This window comes from Pogoniulus pusillus, chromosome 10, assembly GCF_015220805.1.
Source record: "Pogoniulus pusillus isolate bPogPus1 chromosome 10, bPogPus1.pri, whole genome shotgun sequence".
Classification (NCBI taxonomy): Eukaryota; Metazoa; Chordata; class Aves; order Piciformes; family Lybiidae; genus Pogoniulus; species Pogoniulus pusillus.
The window spans coordinates 12,417,388-12,434,782 of record NC_087273.1 but is presented as its reverse complement, the minus strand read 5'-3'; the positions used below and the strand labels follow the sequence as shown (position 1 = coordinate 12,434,782).

The 17,395-nt window shown below is 42.9% G+C and overlaps 1 protein-coding gene across 3 annotated transcripts in view; it reads right to left on the bottom strand.

Moving 5' to 3' along the window:
* Positions 1-73: 73 nt before the first annotated feature.
* The window catches only part of AFG2A (AFG2 AAA ATPase homolog A), a 225,264-nt gene continuing 207,942 nt past the window's right edge, over positions 74-17,395 (bottom strand). For all 3 annotated transcript variants that reach the window (XM_064149943.1, XM_064149954.1, XM_064149955.1), the window contains one exon: positions 74-1,545. In XM_064149943.1, the coding sequence (XP_064006013.1) occupies positions 1,369-1,545 (177 nt within the window). In that variant the 3' untranslated portion in view covers positions 74-1,368. The remainder of the gene's footprint in view (positions 1,546-17,395) is intronic.

Here is a 17,395-nt window from a genome sequence, read left to right as displayed (position 1 = left end):
CTCTTTAAAAGTCACAAACTGTTTAGAAGGTAGAAATTGTGGAGGGATTGGAATTCAGAGAGAAAAAGCAAGATGACATCCAAGAGGTGATTGTTTTAATTCCATATTGGTAATATAATTAACCATAGGAGAAATCTGAGACATATATAGAAATTTCTCATAAACTTAATGAATTTCCAAATGACTGCAAGAACAAAAAATCTTCAGAACCATCAATAAACAAAAAGTAACACGGGGCCTGAAGTAGTATTTGTGGTTTACTCCAACATGGCTAAAATTTTGAGCTGTAAATTCTTCTACTTACCTATGAAACAGCAGAAAAATACAGAATTACCCACTGAAAATAAGGATTTTATCACCTTTCTTTAAGAAAAAAATCGTTGAAGTTTGTATGGGTTTTACTTTCCCATGACTGGAATAGAAAAGCTCAAATGAGTTTGCTTAATTGCACTTCACACCGAGTGCAAGAGCAGAGAGTCCAGAAGGTCCTGCCATCATTTCAACAGATGATCTAACAGAGAAATATGCTGACAAGATTTTATCTGTCCCTAAACTAGCTTGTGGTCATTTCTAACAGATATTGCAAGGAGGTTTTCTTATTCATTAATTAGGAATCAGTGGGATTTTTAAGTGGACAGCTTTAAATGATCAATCAACATTTCTGCTTATTTTGATGGAAGCAAAGAAAGAACAACAAAAATCTTTCACTGATGTCTGGCAGAGGTTTGAGGTTAGCCAAGGGATGGACATTTTTTACCAGTGCCTGTGTAGAAAGTTGCTGTTTGAGACCAAAGAGAAATGTTTCACTGTAATCAATCAGGATACCTGAGCTTTATCTCAGAGAGCTCTCTATGTTCAGCAAGCCTGTTTGGCAGCTTCTCTGGACATCATAAATCAAAAGATTCAGAATAATCTTAAGCATTTTTTTGGTAGTGAGGCCACGCCCCAGGTCTGCGCCTCGCTGGGATGGTCCCCAGGACGAAACTGTGGTTGAAGCAGGAACAAATGAAGACAGTAAAGGAAGACACTTGTTCATCCTCTCTTTGGGGCCAAGAATCCACCAAAAATTCGGACTCTGGCAATTAGTTTCTCACACGTAGATGCACACTCACATAAACTAACTTAACCCAGCAGTTCTTCTACCTCTAAAATGCAGATTATACCACTGAAATTCCAAAACATAAAGTTCTGGACAATATCTCATAGGCTCAAAACTTCCACACGGGCATTTTATTGCGACAGGTCCATACTTCAGTTAACTTCGGACGCTCTGCTCACTTACAACACAAAAATTCTTTGGCTTTTGACAGCTTTACAAAGGAAATCTGCTATTCCCACTGTGAATAGGGGTAGGTATTAATTTGCCTTTCAAAGCGTGTGCAGTCCACTTTGCTGCTGGTAATCTGCATAAAACTGGATTAAGGAATCAGGAATCCTCGGGGTCACGACAGCCAGCGCGTACCGAAAGTGCCTTCCCATGATGGATGTGGCATGTATGTCCTCCTGAAGAGCTAGAAGGGCTGCTTCCCTACAGACTGCTGTTATCTGCAAAGAAACAAGGAAAAGAAGAAAAACACAAGAGTGTTTTTTATGATGAACTATATTACCTGAAAGGAAGAAAGCAAGCCCAAGAATATCAACCTATTCCAAATGCCAGATATTCGCAAGGACAGAGTTCCTCCAGCATATTGTCTTTGTAACAAATGAGGCTGTGGGTGATTAGGAGATCCAGGATGTAGCTCGAAATTCAAGCCACAGTAATATAACACTTCATATTACAGTACATTGCAAATTAACTTGGTAATCATATTACCTTGTGTTAAAATCCCTGCAACACCTGATAAATGAAACCCCCAACAACCATTGATACATTTTTGTGTCCCTAAAGTGCAAGAGCAGATATTCCCAGGCTCTGCAGGCACTTTTCTTTCTCAGCTTTATGCTGGGAAAGGAGTAAAAACAATTAATTCAGAGAGGAAGGCTAGAAGGAGAGGGGTGTGTGGAAGGGGAGGAGGGTTAAGGTCTCATACCCTGCAATGTGTTTTTAAGCTCTCTGGACTTCAGACAGCGGAAACAGACTGATGCCAGTGTCACTCTAAAGACACATTACTGTGGTGAAAAGAGCTTGTGGAATGAAAAGAGATATTGTGATATCCAGTGCAACAGGGAAAACAGTGATTGATATTGACTGCTCCCTTATATCTGTAAATGAAAGAGCCAGCTGAAACACATTTGTCCAGCTATTCAGCATATTTTCTCTGTTTGTTCACTTACTGAAAAGAGTTCCCCTGCTTATGCTGTGCTAATGGCTGCCAAAGCCGTTTAGTAGCTTTTTAGAGGATTTAGCAGCATGTTTAGGAAGCTTTCACAAGAAAACATGCATGGATTTAGATGGCTTTGTCAAGTTACAACAATATTACTATTAGTTCTGTGCTGCTCTAATGAGCAGTGAAGCTAAACACTGCTGTTACGCATTTTAATGCTTTTCAGGACTTCAGAGACAGCTAAACGTGAAAGCACAGCTGAGATTTAGCACACCAAGATCTTGTACAGATAAGTAATACATCATCTAGAAAGTTACCAGAGGGATCCTGGTCTTTCCATTCAGGTGACCATTTCTCTCTCTCTCTGATACAAACATAAAGCTACTTAAAGAGAGAAATAAATTAAATGTGATCCAAATCCCTGCTCAACATCAAATCCCAGGATCTTTCAAAAAGGAGAAGACTATGGATGGAAAAACAGATTCCAAGCACCATGGACTCTAAATCTATGTTGGCCATTGAAGAAGGGATCAATTTCCCCTTGATAAATACTGCACCAAGGACAAACTTCCCATAAAGCAAAGGCAGTTTTCACAGGCATTATTACAAAATTACAATTAGACCAGACCGTGATTGTTCTGCTCTGCTCATAGAGGCCACTGCCGACCTCCAGCATCAATCTGATGAAGCACAGCAGTATTACAACACAGGGCATTCACTTGTTAGGAGCTGCTATGTTTTACTCAAGGAGAAGCTGAAGGAAAGACCAGCAATCTGCCAGATGCAAAAAAGAAGGAATACCACCACTAGCCTTATTGCTTCCTGTTTCATTCGTACACTGACACACTCAGGAGGAATTTGCCCATAAGCTGATAGTTCTGATGATGCTTTTAAACGTTTCTTCTGTGCTCTGCCAAGAGTATCAGTAACAGCAGTGATAATTAACCTCCAAAAGATTTGTTTATTTTCATTTTATCCTTAAAGACTGACTCATAATTTCTGTGATAACTAAAAATTATTGGAAATGAGGAAACAGCAGGAAAATGCTATTTTCTCTCTCTCTTTTTTTTTTTTTTTTTTTTTTTTTTTTTTTTTTTTTGGTGCTTCCCAGGAATATTCCATCTGCTTTTAAGGCAAGTGGAGAGTATTTAAAGGCATGAATTATTGCTCACTCTTTTGCTGGCTGCACTCAGAATGTTTGTGGAGCAAGCATTTTATATATCACTGAGTAATAACCAGAAAGCATTACGGCACAGTGCTTAAAATGTGGGTCCTCATGTCTGGTCACAGAAGTCATTTGGTGGTGTTTCCATTCCTTGGCTAACCTAGAGTATCAGGTTTCTGAGGTAAGAGATTTAACAAGGTAAGTTTGATTATTTTCCCTCGTTCAAGTATGCAAACTTTAACAAAACAAAACAAAACAAGGCAGCCTTTCCAATCATTCTCACTGACTGGTAAAGCTAAATCACTCATGGAAAGCAAACACAAGTGGTGACAGAGCCACAGCAAAAGGAGAGTGAATTCAGCTGGTGAAATCTGCTGTGCTATTAGTCTAAGGTTTACTGGTTCTTCATCAGTATTTCTTGTCACAGTCACATTAGGACCTTTCTCACCAAACCAGGCAATTGAAAGGTTTTTACATGTCATCTCTGACTAAAGCCCAACACAGACCAGGTCAAATGAGGCAGAGGTAAGGCAAAGAAGGGGCTGACAGCAGAGGAAGAAAGCCAGCGGCTCTGCAGCAAGGTACGGATCCTTCCCTGGCTTAGTGACACTTTAAAACCTTGCAACAGATCTATCCTCAGTGACTTGTCCAACTACTTTCTAAAATCTCTTCTCCTCTTGGCCTCCATAACATCATCCTGTAATGTCTGTCACAGTCTAAGCATGCATTGTATAAAAAACCCACTTAAACCTGGTAATTTCAGGAAGTGTTATGAGAAAGGTGATTCATCTGTTGCTCCCTCTTCACCTTCCCTCTATCACCAATGACTGCACTGAGCTTTATCTCATCCCCTCTCAGTCAAGTTTTTGCAAGCTGACAAGTCCTCAGTGATTCAGTCCCTTCTCCTGCAGAACCTGTCCATCCTTCAAGCACATCTGCCACACTGTCTTCACCAGATCTGCTTGATTCTCTTGCTGGTGGATGGCTGGAGCCATGCAGGGCACAGAGAGAGCTGTACCAGGGCGCAACAGCATTTCTGGGGTGCCTGCAGCCCCTTTCCTGTTGTTTATTTGCCATCATATTAGTGCTATGAAGATTTTTCTCAGAAAATGGCAGCATTCAGTAACTGCCTTCAGTATCTTTTCCTGAGTGACAGTGTCTGTTTTTGATTGTATACTTGTGACTTTGAAGCCTGGGTGATTTTCTGTTACATTTATCAGCATGAATAGCCTCAGCCTGCCTCTATACATAAATGCTGTGAACCAGCATTACCTACCTGACAGGTTTAAGACTCATCTTAATTATTTTCAAGTACAAGGGATCACCATTTTTACTTTTTCTTCATTAAAAAAAATTATGCAGGCTTTTGGATCTCTTTCTGTGGTGTGGATCAGGAAGAACATCCTAGTCCTGTTCCAAAGGCAGTATTGCAGCTCAGCGTATTGAAGAACAAAATGGATACTCTTGACTGCTCCTGAAAACAGAGCAGCTTTCAGCAGTAATGAAGACATTAAGTGATTGTCAGAAACAGCGATTAAACAGCAACAGACCAGGCTCCAGGTAATTAAGCAATTAACTACTGAGGTGTGGGGTGTTACTGCAGACACAAATAGCCAGCCAGGTGTGGTTGAATACTATTGAATCTATGAGTACCAGAATATGCCCTGGTTTGAGTATTAACATCACTGTAAGTGAAAATTGATCAAGCACAGCTCTCATTTTCAATGGGATGAGAGCAAACGACTGACCTATGCATTAGAAGCTGGAGATGGGTAGGTTCAGGCTGGACATGGGGAGGAAGTTCTTCACTATGAGAGTGGTGAGACCCTGGAATGGGTTGACCAGGGAGGTGGTTGAGGCCCCATCCCTGGAGGTGTTTAAGGCCAGGCTGGATGGGGCTCTGGCCAGGCTGCTCTAGGGTAGGGTGTCCCTGCCCCTGGCACGGGGGTTGGAACTAGATGATCCTTGTGGTCCCTTCCAACCCTGACTGATTCTATGATTCTCTGATTAGTCTGCTGCTTGAAGAAATCACTTTAAATTCAGGAGTCAAAAAGAGATGATAATTTTTGTGATGGAATTATTTATCACTGCAATGAGTGCTTTAAGATCAGAAAATAAGCAACTCATTTAGAATCTTGCTTCAAAGCCCAAAAGGTGACTGCATCAAGTTATCCTGGGAGGAAAGGAGAGCTATAATTTGCCCTCTGAACCACACACACACACTGATCAGTAATAAGCCAAGCCACACACAAATTCTCAGCTATGGTACAAACAATGACGAGTCCCCAAAAGAAACAGATTTACACCTAGTTGCCTCTCCCTCCCCATTTCACTCCCAGCAACAATAAAATGCCCAGTGCCAGTTCCCTCAATAAATGGCATTCAACATCACCCATCTTTCTCTCCACACCAATGGTTACACTGGCTGATTCAGCTTGGCTGCTTCTCCCCCATTCTGGCATTAAGCACCAAGTCTTTCCAGCGGACTCAAAGTCCTTTTCAGCTTCTTTGTATTTAAAGTGCTCTAAATAGCTTTAAAGCCTCTTTTTCTTTTTTTCTTTCTTTTTTTTTCAGTCTTTTCTTAAAAAAAAAAAAAAGAGAGAAAAAATAAATGAGCTTCTGTATTAAAGCCTTAGGTATTTTCAAGAAAGTGGTTTTGTTGGTGCAGGGTCTGTGGGGAACACCTGTGAATGTATGGTTTAATTGGGCTGCAGCTGGGGTCCATTGTGCGTGCAGTCACTGGGAGCCGCTGGCTGGCTCTACATTGTGTTTCATTTTCCTTTTTCCTTCCCTTTTTAACTCGCTCCTCCACCCCGCCAGTTAAAGTTGTAAGGGATTGTGTGTAAGAGGGATTAGGAGCTTGGATACAGAATAGTACCCTGTGGTTCCTGAATAGGGCAAATTGCGGCGCTTCCTGGATGAGAGCTACCTGCGAGGCTGCGCGCCCACGCCGAGCACGCCTGCCAGCCCCGGTCAAAGGAGGGCTCTGTGTGGGTCTAGGCAGTTTGCTTTCCTGCTCTGTTAAGGAGAGATAAAAGGTTCATACATGGTGTTTTAAAAAGACATGAATAACTCCCGGGTCAGGACATCTGTTTCTCACTCAAGCAAACTCCCACCCGCGTCAGGCATCTCCTTTTAGCCCCGTGTCAGAAGCTGCTCTGTGGAGAGCACTGGCCGTAGGCTCACAAAACCGGGCAAGCTGGAAAGCCCTCGGGACCCAGGGCCATCACCTAGCTGAGGAAAGAGGTGGCCATGGATGCCTCTCCGAAGCGAGAAGACAGATGAGGAGAAGACGCGCTGCAGGCTGAAAGGGAGTAGCAGGGAGAAGGCATGGACTGTGTTCTGTAACCAGGAGCAATCTCTCCAGGCAGTGCATCCCGGGCAGGGCACAGCTTTCCACGAGGGACTTGTAGGAGGCTCAGTGCAGTGCTGGGCAGAGATAGTCAATACCTCAAGCTTTCTGCCACCCCAGCAGGTCACTTCTGCTCCAAGCGTGGGACACTGTGGCCCCTCTTTCCCCTTTCTCCTTTGTCCAGGCACCACCGGCTGTGGGCTCCCACTCCTCTCTTGTGCTGGCTGCGGCGCTAAGCTGCCCCTTTCATGAACTGATTCAATGCACCAGACCATCAGAAAACTAATCCAGATAAAAAAAGTGTTAGGTTGCTGCTGGGGTATTGAGATGGTTCACAGAGGGATTGGACAAGCACCAGTCAGCACGGGAGGGGTGGAGAGCCCAGCAAGCAGGACACCTCTTCCTTCAGCAGCGGAGAGCTGCTGCTGCTGCTGGATTGCCTCAGAACTCTGTGGCTGCTCTACCTGCTTTGGCATCCCTTTGTGCTGCTGATGCACTTGGTGGTCTGTCTGAACTACCTCAAGTACCACAGCACGATGCTGGCTGGCCTAAGAAGACATGCCCTAGAAAACCCCTTTATATCACACCTTTTAAGACAAAAAGGCTATTCTAAGATGCCACAAACACCTTTTTCTTTTTGAAAATGGGCTAAACTGAGAGGCTTTTCATTGGTGAGATTTTTGATTAATTTCAAAAAGGCTTAAATTTAGTACTTCTCTTGTGTTTCAGGTTTCCTGTGTCATGTATAGAGCAGATAAAACAGCAAAACACAAGGTAAGATGTCCTTTTTCTCTTATCTGAGGAGAGAAATTCTCACAGACCACTACAAATACTCTTCTGTTTAGGAGACCAAGTTTCCAATCCTATGAAATAATTGATCACTCCACAGTACACCTACACCCTGAAAATATATCTCTTCACTCCACTCAGTTCTCTCACCTACAGATGCAAAAAATGGGATGGATTAGATATTTGGGTATGTTCCAAATGAAAGATAATCATTCTGGCCAGAAAATTACAATGGACATTAATACAATGCTTTTGGTACAGTATCCATTCCTTTCTCAGCTTCATGTTCTGCACCTACCACTGGAGCTTTGGAATGAATTTACTTAATATATGATTGCTGCTTTATAAAACGTCCCTAAAGAAATTCTCAAATAAAAAGGACAGGTATTTTGTATACTCATGTCTGATTCAACACAATGAACAAACCATCTCTGCTATTCCTGGTTTCTTCTATGAGAAGTCATTAAGGATACGTTGGACAAATCCATCTCCTTCAATGGTAGAATCATAGAATGGTTTGGAAGGGATCTTCGAGATCATCTAGTTCCAACTACCCTGCCACAGGCAGGGATACCTGCACTAGACCAGGTTGCCCTGTTTGATGTCTGTAAGTGACCTTAGTTCAAAACAGACTGGCCCAGATCCTCACTGTTTAATCTACAGTTTGCTAATTTGTGTAATTCTGAAGACTGATGTGCACATGACCATGCTGGTGCATGTCCACAGCTTACCTGAGATGCTGCACAGGGACATAAAGTGGTAGTGCCACTTGAATACATTTGCTCTGACCAAGACAGTGGTTCCCACTCAGCTCTTCCCGCAATGGCCACAGCTACTTTCAGGAGCTGCAGCAGAGACCAAGTCCTTATCTGCCCCCATCTCCCAGTGTCAGCCTTGATGACTAAGCTTCAGATTCACGCCGTCTACCTGCTGCAGTCAGGCACATAGCCTGGTATGTCAGCCAGGGGGCTGAGCTAGACAGGGGACAGCAGCACCATGGTGACAGTCAGCAAGACAAGGGTGACCACAAAATGCTGTCTTTCATTGCTCTTACAGTACCAAAACCTGAGCACTGGTTGTGCCTAGGCAGCAGACACAGGATCACATGTATCAGTAGCTCTTATTCTTCTATAAAGCTTAACCACGCCCAGAGAGAAGGGATGGATGAGGTATGTAGCCAGAATTAAGTACATGTATCATAACTACAGCATATGATGACAGCTGAGGAGAATAAACCAGAGCCTTCAGTGGTACATGCTAAGTGTCATCACACATACCTCTGCTCATCCCAACATGTTCTAACAGAGCAAAGCTTTGACTCCATCTGCAAGCTTGCTTTCTTCTTTCCACTCTCTTAAAAAATATTACTAGATGTGGTATCCTTCCAAGCAATATATAAAACATGTAAATTCCAACTTAACTTTTGCAACTACAAGCCCAAAATGCAGCTATTTTTCCAAAAGGCGCTCTGTTGATATGGCTCCCATCTCTTTGGCAGAGACGTGGCATAGCTACACCTTTCACAAAGGAATTCCGTAACAAAACGAGTTTCTACATGCTGGGACTAAATATTTTTAAACAGCACTTTCTGCCAACTTCCAAGTTTCAGCTATATTTGTGCAACTGGGAAAAAAAAATTAAAAGGGGAAAAAAAAAATCAGACACGTTTCTAATACCAGATTGAGCTGCATTTCTGGTTAACCTCAGAATTATTTCATTTTTATGTAAATGTTTAATAAGAAAGTTTAACTTCTTCCTTTAGATGAGGAAAAGGAAGCCAAGCCACTAGAAAAACAGTCTTTCTATATGTGTATGTGTGTGTGTGTGTGTGTGTGCACAGTCATTTTAATTAAAAGTAATTAACAGAATGCTGTGTTCTCACTCACACTATGCTGTTCCTGCAGAGGACCTGCACACAGAGGCAATGCTATTGTGCTGAATGCTGCTAGCAAAAGAGATTAAATTATGCAATTAAAAACTTAAAGCTAGAAGACTTGGAGGACATCATTAGCTGTAGCTGTTTTAAGTTTCTCCCTACAAAAGCAAAACAAGAGGGGAAAAAAACCCCAAACAAAACTGATTCTGCAGCTTACGCCTTGCGAAAGCTATCACAGTGTAGGTGTTAGGTAGTTGCATTCACTTTCTTTTCAGATTTGGAGACAGACAGACCTGAGGCTGAGACATTCAGCATACTCCCTGTTGCTTGCACTGAAAAATAATTTGTGCTTTTGCTTCTCAAACCAGTAATTCCTTTCTTGAACCTGGGAGGCTTGCAAAGGCCTTAGACTCCTGTCAAAACAAAGCAAATAAAAGCAATTCTGCAAAAGGAATTGGGAGAGGTGCCCTCCCTTCCCTGAAAATATTTATTGTCGTCGTCAGTAGAGCACAGCCAGTCTGAAACTGTCTTTCAGCTCTTTGCAGCCCCAGCAGCATTTCTATTGCATTATATCACCATTTACAGATTGCAATCCACACAGAAAAAGAAAAAAAAAAAAAGGGCAAAAAAGTCTTTTTTCAAGTTGGGTTTTGTTTTTTTAAACTCTCCCTTTCATCCTGTCATGTGAGCTATGGCAAATACTGTCTGTCTTTGATTTGGACCTTGTATAGCAGGTTGATAGCAACTGTATTTGTAGTTACCTATGCATGAGATACCATAATAACACCAGATAGCAAAAGCCAACAAACTCAGTTAAAAGGAATGGCCATAAAGTCTAGCAAATCTTCTGAAGCCTTACTCTTTCTATCAGTTTGGATAGGAAGCAGACAAATCCTATGAGAATAAGAGATGTAGACTTTCTGGGTCTCTGTGTGGCTATTCACACATGCACACACATCCTGAGTCGAGGCAGGGAGTGAGGAAAGACATTTAATGTGTAGGGCCTTTAGAGTGCAAGATGAATAATGTCCTTAGTGGAAGCTCTCTTGCTTTTATTTATTGGGTTCTCAGTTCCTGGAAGGTGTGAGATGTCTCCCGTGGAGTATTTATTTCCTCAGCAGAATGCTAGAGGAATTTCAGACTAAGTTTACCTCTTGGAGCTTCCTATGATACCCAGCTGCTCATGTTTCCCAGGAAAATCAGGGAGGAGGGCTACTGCATGCCTGTATTCCAGGGAGGCAGAATATGCCTGGGAAGACAGTCAGACCTAGAAAGCAATGCTGTTAGCCACAGCTAAATGCCTCCAGTTATTACTCCTTATGGAGGAAGCAAAAAGGCTGGTAAAGAACTTAAGTTTTAGTGCAAGCTTTGCTTGTCCAAGAAAAGAAAAGAAGTAATTATAGCAAGAAAAAAAAAACAACAAACAATAAATGCTATAGCTATATGAAACAAAAAAAGTGGTGTACCACCCAGTAACTTAAGCTAAGGATTTAGGTAAGGGATATATTTTAATGCAAGTAAGTCAATAAAACAGCAGTAAGAGAGACAGAACAGTGTGACCTGTGCTTCCCAGGTCAGTCTAAACCAGATAGGCACTGGTCACTGCCTCTTGATGAGCCTGTTCAAAGGCTAACCAGCACAAGTCTAATCCAGCAACACAGAAGAGAGTAGTTTTTGCTGGTTTAGTGCCCTAACTGGCTCACCTGGGAGGCAGACAGGAAGGCAGGAAAGGGAGGAAGGCTCTGAAGGCAGGAAGAGGATGAGACCATAGCAGAAAGTGGGTTTAAAAGCACACTAAATCTTAAGAGACGTATTGAACCTACATACAAATGCATGCACTTGAACAACTTCGTCCATTCATCTGCCAGTTCAAAAACTCATGCAAGATGCATCTGATTAAGAAAAGTCTATGCCTGGTGTACATAGAGAGGCATTCACTGGTGCAGGTGGCTCTTCAGGTGGACAGCCCCCACATTTCCCACAAGGATTTCAGTGTTCTGACTAGAGACTCCTTGATCTACTGGTTTTTAACATTTGTATGCTTGAAAAAACCCAACCAGCCAAACAATTATTCAGTCATAAAATGCTTCAAACAATTCTTCTGTCAATGACAGTGTATCTGCTAACCTCTTTTAGCTTCAGTAAAACTTCAGGTGTACCCTTGTTGTGTTTGCTGAGTGTAAATGTGACCCACTGCTTCTGTCCTAAAATTCCCCAGTCCAGTGAATCACTGAGCACAGACTATGGGGGATTCCTAGCACTATCTCAAAGCACCACCTCCCTCCCAACTGCAGCAGCTTGCCACCAATTCAGCCCCATCATGTGGGGCACGAGCCAAAGAACAGAATGAGGCAGCATAAAGTAAAACGCTCAAATGTAAGCACCTGTAGTCAGAGCTGCCACTGCCTCCTCTGTCATATCCTCATACCTCAACTACACAATAAAAAACTGATCTATAGGTCCTATTTTACTTGATACCTGTCTTGCCACATTTCAGAGCTGAAAGTCTAGCTGGGACATTCTTGTTTATGTATATATCCTAACTTAGAGCTAGAAGTAAAATGTTAGTGTTTAACTGTTACAACGTTTTTAGCATCACAATACATTTTCTGTGACATGATGCTCTACCTTCTAATAGAATCACCCAGGTAATTCTATATGGGGAAAAGACAAATTAACAAGACAAGACTTTGTGTTATAGTCAAGCTAAAGAATAAAAGAATTAAAGAACTGAAGGGTTTTTTCTTCACTGAAAAGTCCTGAGTGAGCAGAACAAGGCAGCTGCTTTTGTACTGCTTACATGAAAACTTCTCATGAGTGCTCTCCTGTAGCTGAGAAAAATGAATCCATGTCCAATCTGAAAGTCACTTCAGTATTCTGGTTAACCAGCTCTGCTACTCCATGGATAACAGATCTAATGTAGCAAATTCCTCCATTTCTTCCCTGTCATACTTGCAAACCCCTCAGTTTCTGCCACGTTATTGTGAAAACTTCCTTGGTCTCTTGGGTTTTCTCCTGCTCCTTCCTTGTCTAGGCAAGACAATGTAATGCAAATTTCCAGTGCTATGAAGACTTGGAAAATTGGTCATTTGCATTTTTCTTCACTTAACAAAGCTGTTTTAAGTTCAAAAATTATCCTCAACTTCTTTGCAAACACGCACAGGAGGAGGCGGAGGAGTCTCCCCTGCCCCTTCCTCCAGGTTGTATGCAGCTTGCTTTTTCCTATTAACACCACTTGAACTTCTATGAAGTTGCAGTCTAGCATGAGATAAAAAAAATGAAGGTCATAAATGTATGACAGTTATGTTTAATAGTGTTCAGCCATGAGGATACTCCTAGAGCTCTGTGCCATTTGTCATCCTTGGCCACAGTGCTCTAGACTCAACGTTCCTCACTTTGAGCCCTTGCCTTTGATCCTTTTATCAAAGCAGAGTAGCTCTGAGCCCTCTGCACAGGAGGCACAAATCCCAGCAGAGACAGAGGGAGGTGAGAGTGACCACACCCCTCAGGTAGGTGCTTACCGTTTGAGGAAGGCTGTCTGCAGCCACTGTCACTTAAGGTATTGCTGTTTTCACAGTCATTGAGATAATGCCAGGTGTCTCTCACCTTTCCTGGCACCAGGAAGGTTTGACAAGATAGCATCTAACACCACGGCACAGCCTGAGATCAAAGCAGGAGGAAATGACATCAAAGAGCTGTAGCACAGCAGAGGATGCCACAAGAGTGAGCTATAACAGAACTAAAGACCACAGCTGAAAAAAAAATCAAAAGCCATTAAAAATGGTAGAGCAACTAGCAAAGGGACTGGTCTGTACAACTGAAGCACTCCCAACATTTGAGGGACAAATACAAGTGGAAGTTGCTGTAAGGTTTCGTGCAGGAGCACGCCTCCTGCTTTGTGGCTGGTTTACCTACCAACGTGTCAGCTCTGTCAGAGACAAGATTCTGCTACCCCCGATTTCCACCACTAGAGAAAGGAATTGTTTGAGCCTCTTACAATCATAGAATAGAATCAACCAGGTTGGAAGAGACCTCCAAGACCATCCAGGCCAACCTAGCACTCAGCCCTATCCAGTCAACTAGACCATGGCACTAAGTGCCTCATCCAGGCTTTTCTTGAACACCTCAAGGGACGGTGCCTCCACCACCTCCCTGGGCAGCCCATTCCAATGCCAATCACTCTCTCTGGCAACAACTTCCTCCTAACATCCAGCCTAGACTTCCCCTGGTACAACTTGAGACTGTGTCCCCTTGTTCTGTTGCAAGTTGCCTGGGAGAAGAGACCAACCTCCACCCAGCTACAGCCTCCCTTCAGGTACTTGTAGACAGTAAAAAGATCACCCCTGAGCCTCCTCTTCTCCAGGCTAAACACCCCCAGCTCCCTCAGCCTCTCCTCATAGGGTTTGTGTTCCAGGCCCCTCACCAGCTTTGTCGCCCTTCTCTGGACACGTTCCAGCACCTCAACATCTCTCTTGAATTGAGGGGCCCAGAACTGGACACAGGACTCAAGTTGTGGCCTGACCAGTGCTGAGTACAGGGGAAGAATAACCTCCCTTGTCCTACTGGCCACACTGTTCCTGATGCAGGCCAGGATGCCATTGGCTTTCTTGGCTACCTGGGCACACTGCTGGCTCATGCTCAGCTACTATCTACCAGTAGCCCCAGGTCCTTTTCTTCCTTGCTGCTCTCCAGCCACTCTGACCCCAGCCTGTATCTCTGCATGGGGTTGTTGTGGCCAAAGTGCAGAACTCTGCACTTGGCCTTGTTAAATCTCATCCCATTGGCCTCTGCCCATCCATCCAGCCTCCAAACAGCTACAAATACAAATGAGAAAAGGAAGATAAAGGGAATAGAATCACAAAATGGTAGGGCTTGGAAGAGACCTTTGAGGATCATCTAGTCCAAACCCTCTGCTAAGTAAGGTTCACCTAGAGCAGGTTGCACAGAGTAGACTCCATAACCTCTCTGGGCAGCCTGTTCTGGGCACCCTCAAAGTAAGAAAGTTTTTCCTCATGTTTAGGGGGAACTTCCTGTGTTCCATTTTGTGCCCCTTGCTGTAGCACAGAGCACCACTGAAAGAAGCCTGACCCCCTGCCCTTGACACTTGTCCTTTGGATTTTTGCAAGTATCGATAAGATCCAATCTCAGTCTTCTCTGAGAGAGGAAAAAGTATTATGGAGAGGAACAGGAAAGACAGACAGGACCTTTGGACTGGGAGGGCTTTGGGGAGTAGGAGAAAATGAGATAGGAGCCCTAGTACTGTGGGTTGTACAGGCATCCCTCGAATCTATAGCTTGAGAAGAAGAAAAAGCACATTTAGTTTTTACTGCAAGGTACAGAGGTACAAGAAATATGCAAGCCTGGATGCACAAAATATCCAGCAGTGTACTTTTGGGAAGCTTGGATGACTATACAGGAAAAGATCATAGAATCACAGAATGGTTTGGGTTGGAAGCAACATTTAAAGATCATCTAGTCCAATCCCCCTGCAGTGAACAGGGACATCTTCAACTAGCTCAGAGCTCTGTCCAGCCTGCCCTTACTGTTTTCAGGTATGGGGCATCTACCATCTCTCTGGGGAACCTGAGCTGGTGTTTCACTACTCTTAGCGTAAGAAATGTCTTTCTTAGAACCCTGAAACAATGAGGGACTTTCACTGACTGTCATTAAATGCTATTTGGCTAAATTAAAGGCCAGAGGAAGTCATCTTGCATCCACAAGCACATGGATGCCAGAGGCCTCTCCCTTCCCAATATTTCCCTCAGTTGTGGATCATTCAACATCCCGCGGAAGACACAGCTCAACTTTCATACTTCTATTTTTTGTAGGAGGAGGACCTTCCACCCCTCGGTGGACACAGTACTCAAACCACACTGCCAAATATTATATGATGTCCTTTCCAGAGTTAATTTTTAATTTCCTGACTCCACTGCATGAGAACTTTTCAAATGGTCTTGGCAGTCACTTGGCGGCATGTGCAGAGCTAATTGCAGGAGCGAATGCAGAGTCAGCCCAACTGAAAACCTCCGGACCAAGGGAGGAATTTCTGCAGGATTAGTTACTTGGTTGAATTAAGTTCCAGAGAGCACAGCGGGCCAAGAAACGACTGCAAATGCTACGCAGAGGGTGCAAACCCTTCTTGCCCCAGCCCACTGTGCAGTAAGGGGAGGCAGGTGTCTTCAACGTGTCGCTCAGAACCCTGATCGTTTTCCACCTTCACTGCCTTAACGCCACAATTCGTAACCCCCCCGACGTTGTGCGCAGCCATAAATCTTGGCACCTTCTCCACTATGAAAGAATTTCCCCCTGGTATTCAATTTTCTTTGCTTTACCTTAAGTCACCCTAATCATGCTGACATCTACTATCGATGATTATATTAGCCCTAAAAGATCCTTAAACAAATGAAAAGGACTGACTTCCACTCCTGAAGTTCTGCTTCCAATTTTCTAAGGGAAATTAAATAATGTATAAATCAAATGCTGGGCGCAGGCCCAGGCAGCTGAACATCGCTTTGTCCTTTCAAAGTGAAGAGGAAGTGTCTGCTACAGAAGGGACAAGCCAAGAGAAATAAAGCTTAACCTCAGCTCCATGTGAAAGTGATTTGGGATAATCGGGGGAATCTGCAAAGAGGTTAAAACAGGGACCACATACTAACAGGAGAACTTTACATGATGATCAAAAATACATCAAGAGCTGACCTTCACCTGGGGGAGCTGCACAGCCCCAACCAGTCTGTTACGCTGGAGTGGAGTATGAAGGGCAGGAGACAGAAAAGATGAGCAGGAAGTCAAAAATCTATTTATAGCTGGCATTTGTCATGTCATGGTAATCTTATCAGGGCTTTGTTCAGTTTGCAAGATTTATACTTAAGTGCTGCCTGACAACCTTAACAGTGAGTCAACCACACAGCAAACACACTCACTGCTTTCCAATCTCCTTTAGCTAATACATACTACTTCGGTTATTAAGTCAGCCACTGAGGGACTTCTTAATTTATGTGCTATTGATGGACTGCTGATCCTTCTCCTTAACACAGCATCCATCTAGAAGGGGAAAAAAACACAGATAAAATGTGCTAGATATTTTCCTAGTATTCTTTTCTAAGCAAGTGATTGCTTTAATTGTCACAAGGCATTTCTCAAAACTATTGGGAACAGATGTATTTTGTAATTTGACTTCTCTATTAAAAGAAGATCCTGATGGGAGTTTACATGGCTTCAGCAAGACTTTATGCTGACATTTTTGCATGCAGAAGGTCAGGGTTGAAATCTCAGATCAGCATTAGGCTACTGTGATAATTAGGGTCAACATAACCCAAATGCTGATGGAGAAAAAAAAATGTTAATGCTACAATGACTTACACTCGTGGCTAATCAGAAAACCTTCCTCTCCTCACCTTTAAAAGGTGCAGAGTATTTTAGGTGCAATAAAAACAGCCCTTAAACTTACAAGGTGAAAAATACTCATCTTGATACTTCCCTGAAAAAAAAACAGTAAAATGATTTGCAGTGCTGTCATTTAGGAGTTCTTTGATCTGTCACAACATGGATAGGCAAAGCAGGGATAGGCACACAACAGTTATGCATACATATAAATTAAACAAACATCCTGCCTAGCTGCTACAAACATCTCTGGAAATGCTTTGTTTAAAAAAAAACACATCAGTTAATCCCCAAACAAAAATATTATCAACTGCTTTGCCTTCTAAAAGTGCAGCCTGTTTATACACTCCTCTCCTGTAGAGTTATTTCAGAGTACATGATGAGTGCTACTGCCATTGAAATTTCAGAATATTCATTCATTTGAACACAGAGCACATCTGTTTCAGAAGAACCAACAGGTCCACTGGCTTCACAGACTTGTAATTTACCAACAAGTATCTGTATGTTTCATGAGAGCTATCAAAAATTTAAACTGGCTTCAAGAGCACTATTTAAGCATACAGAGG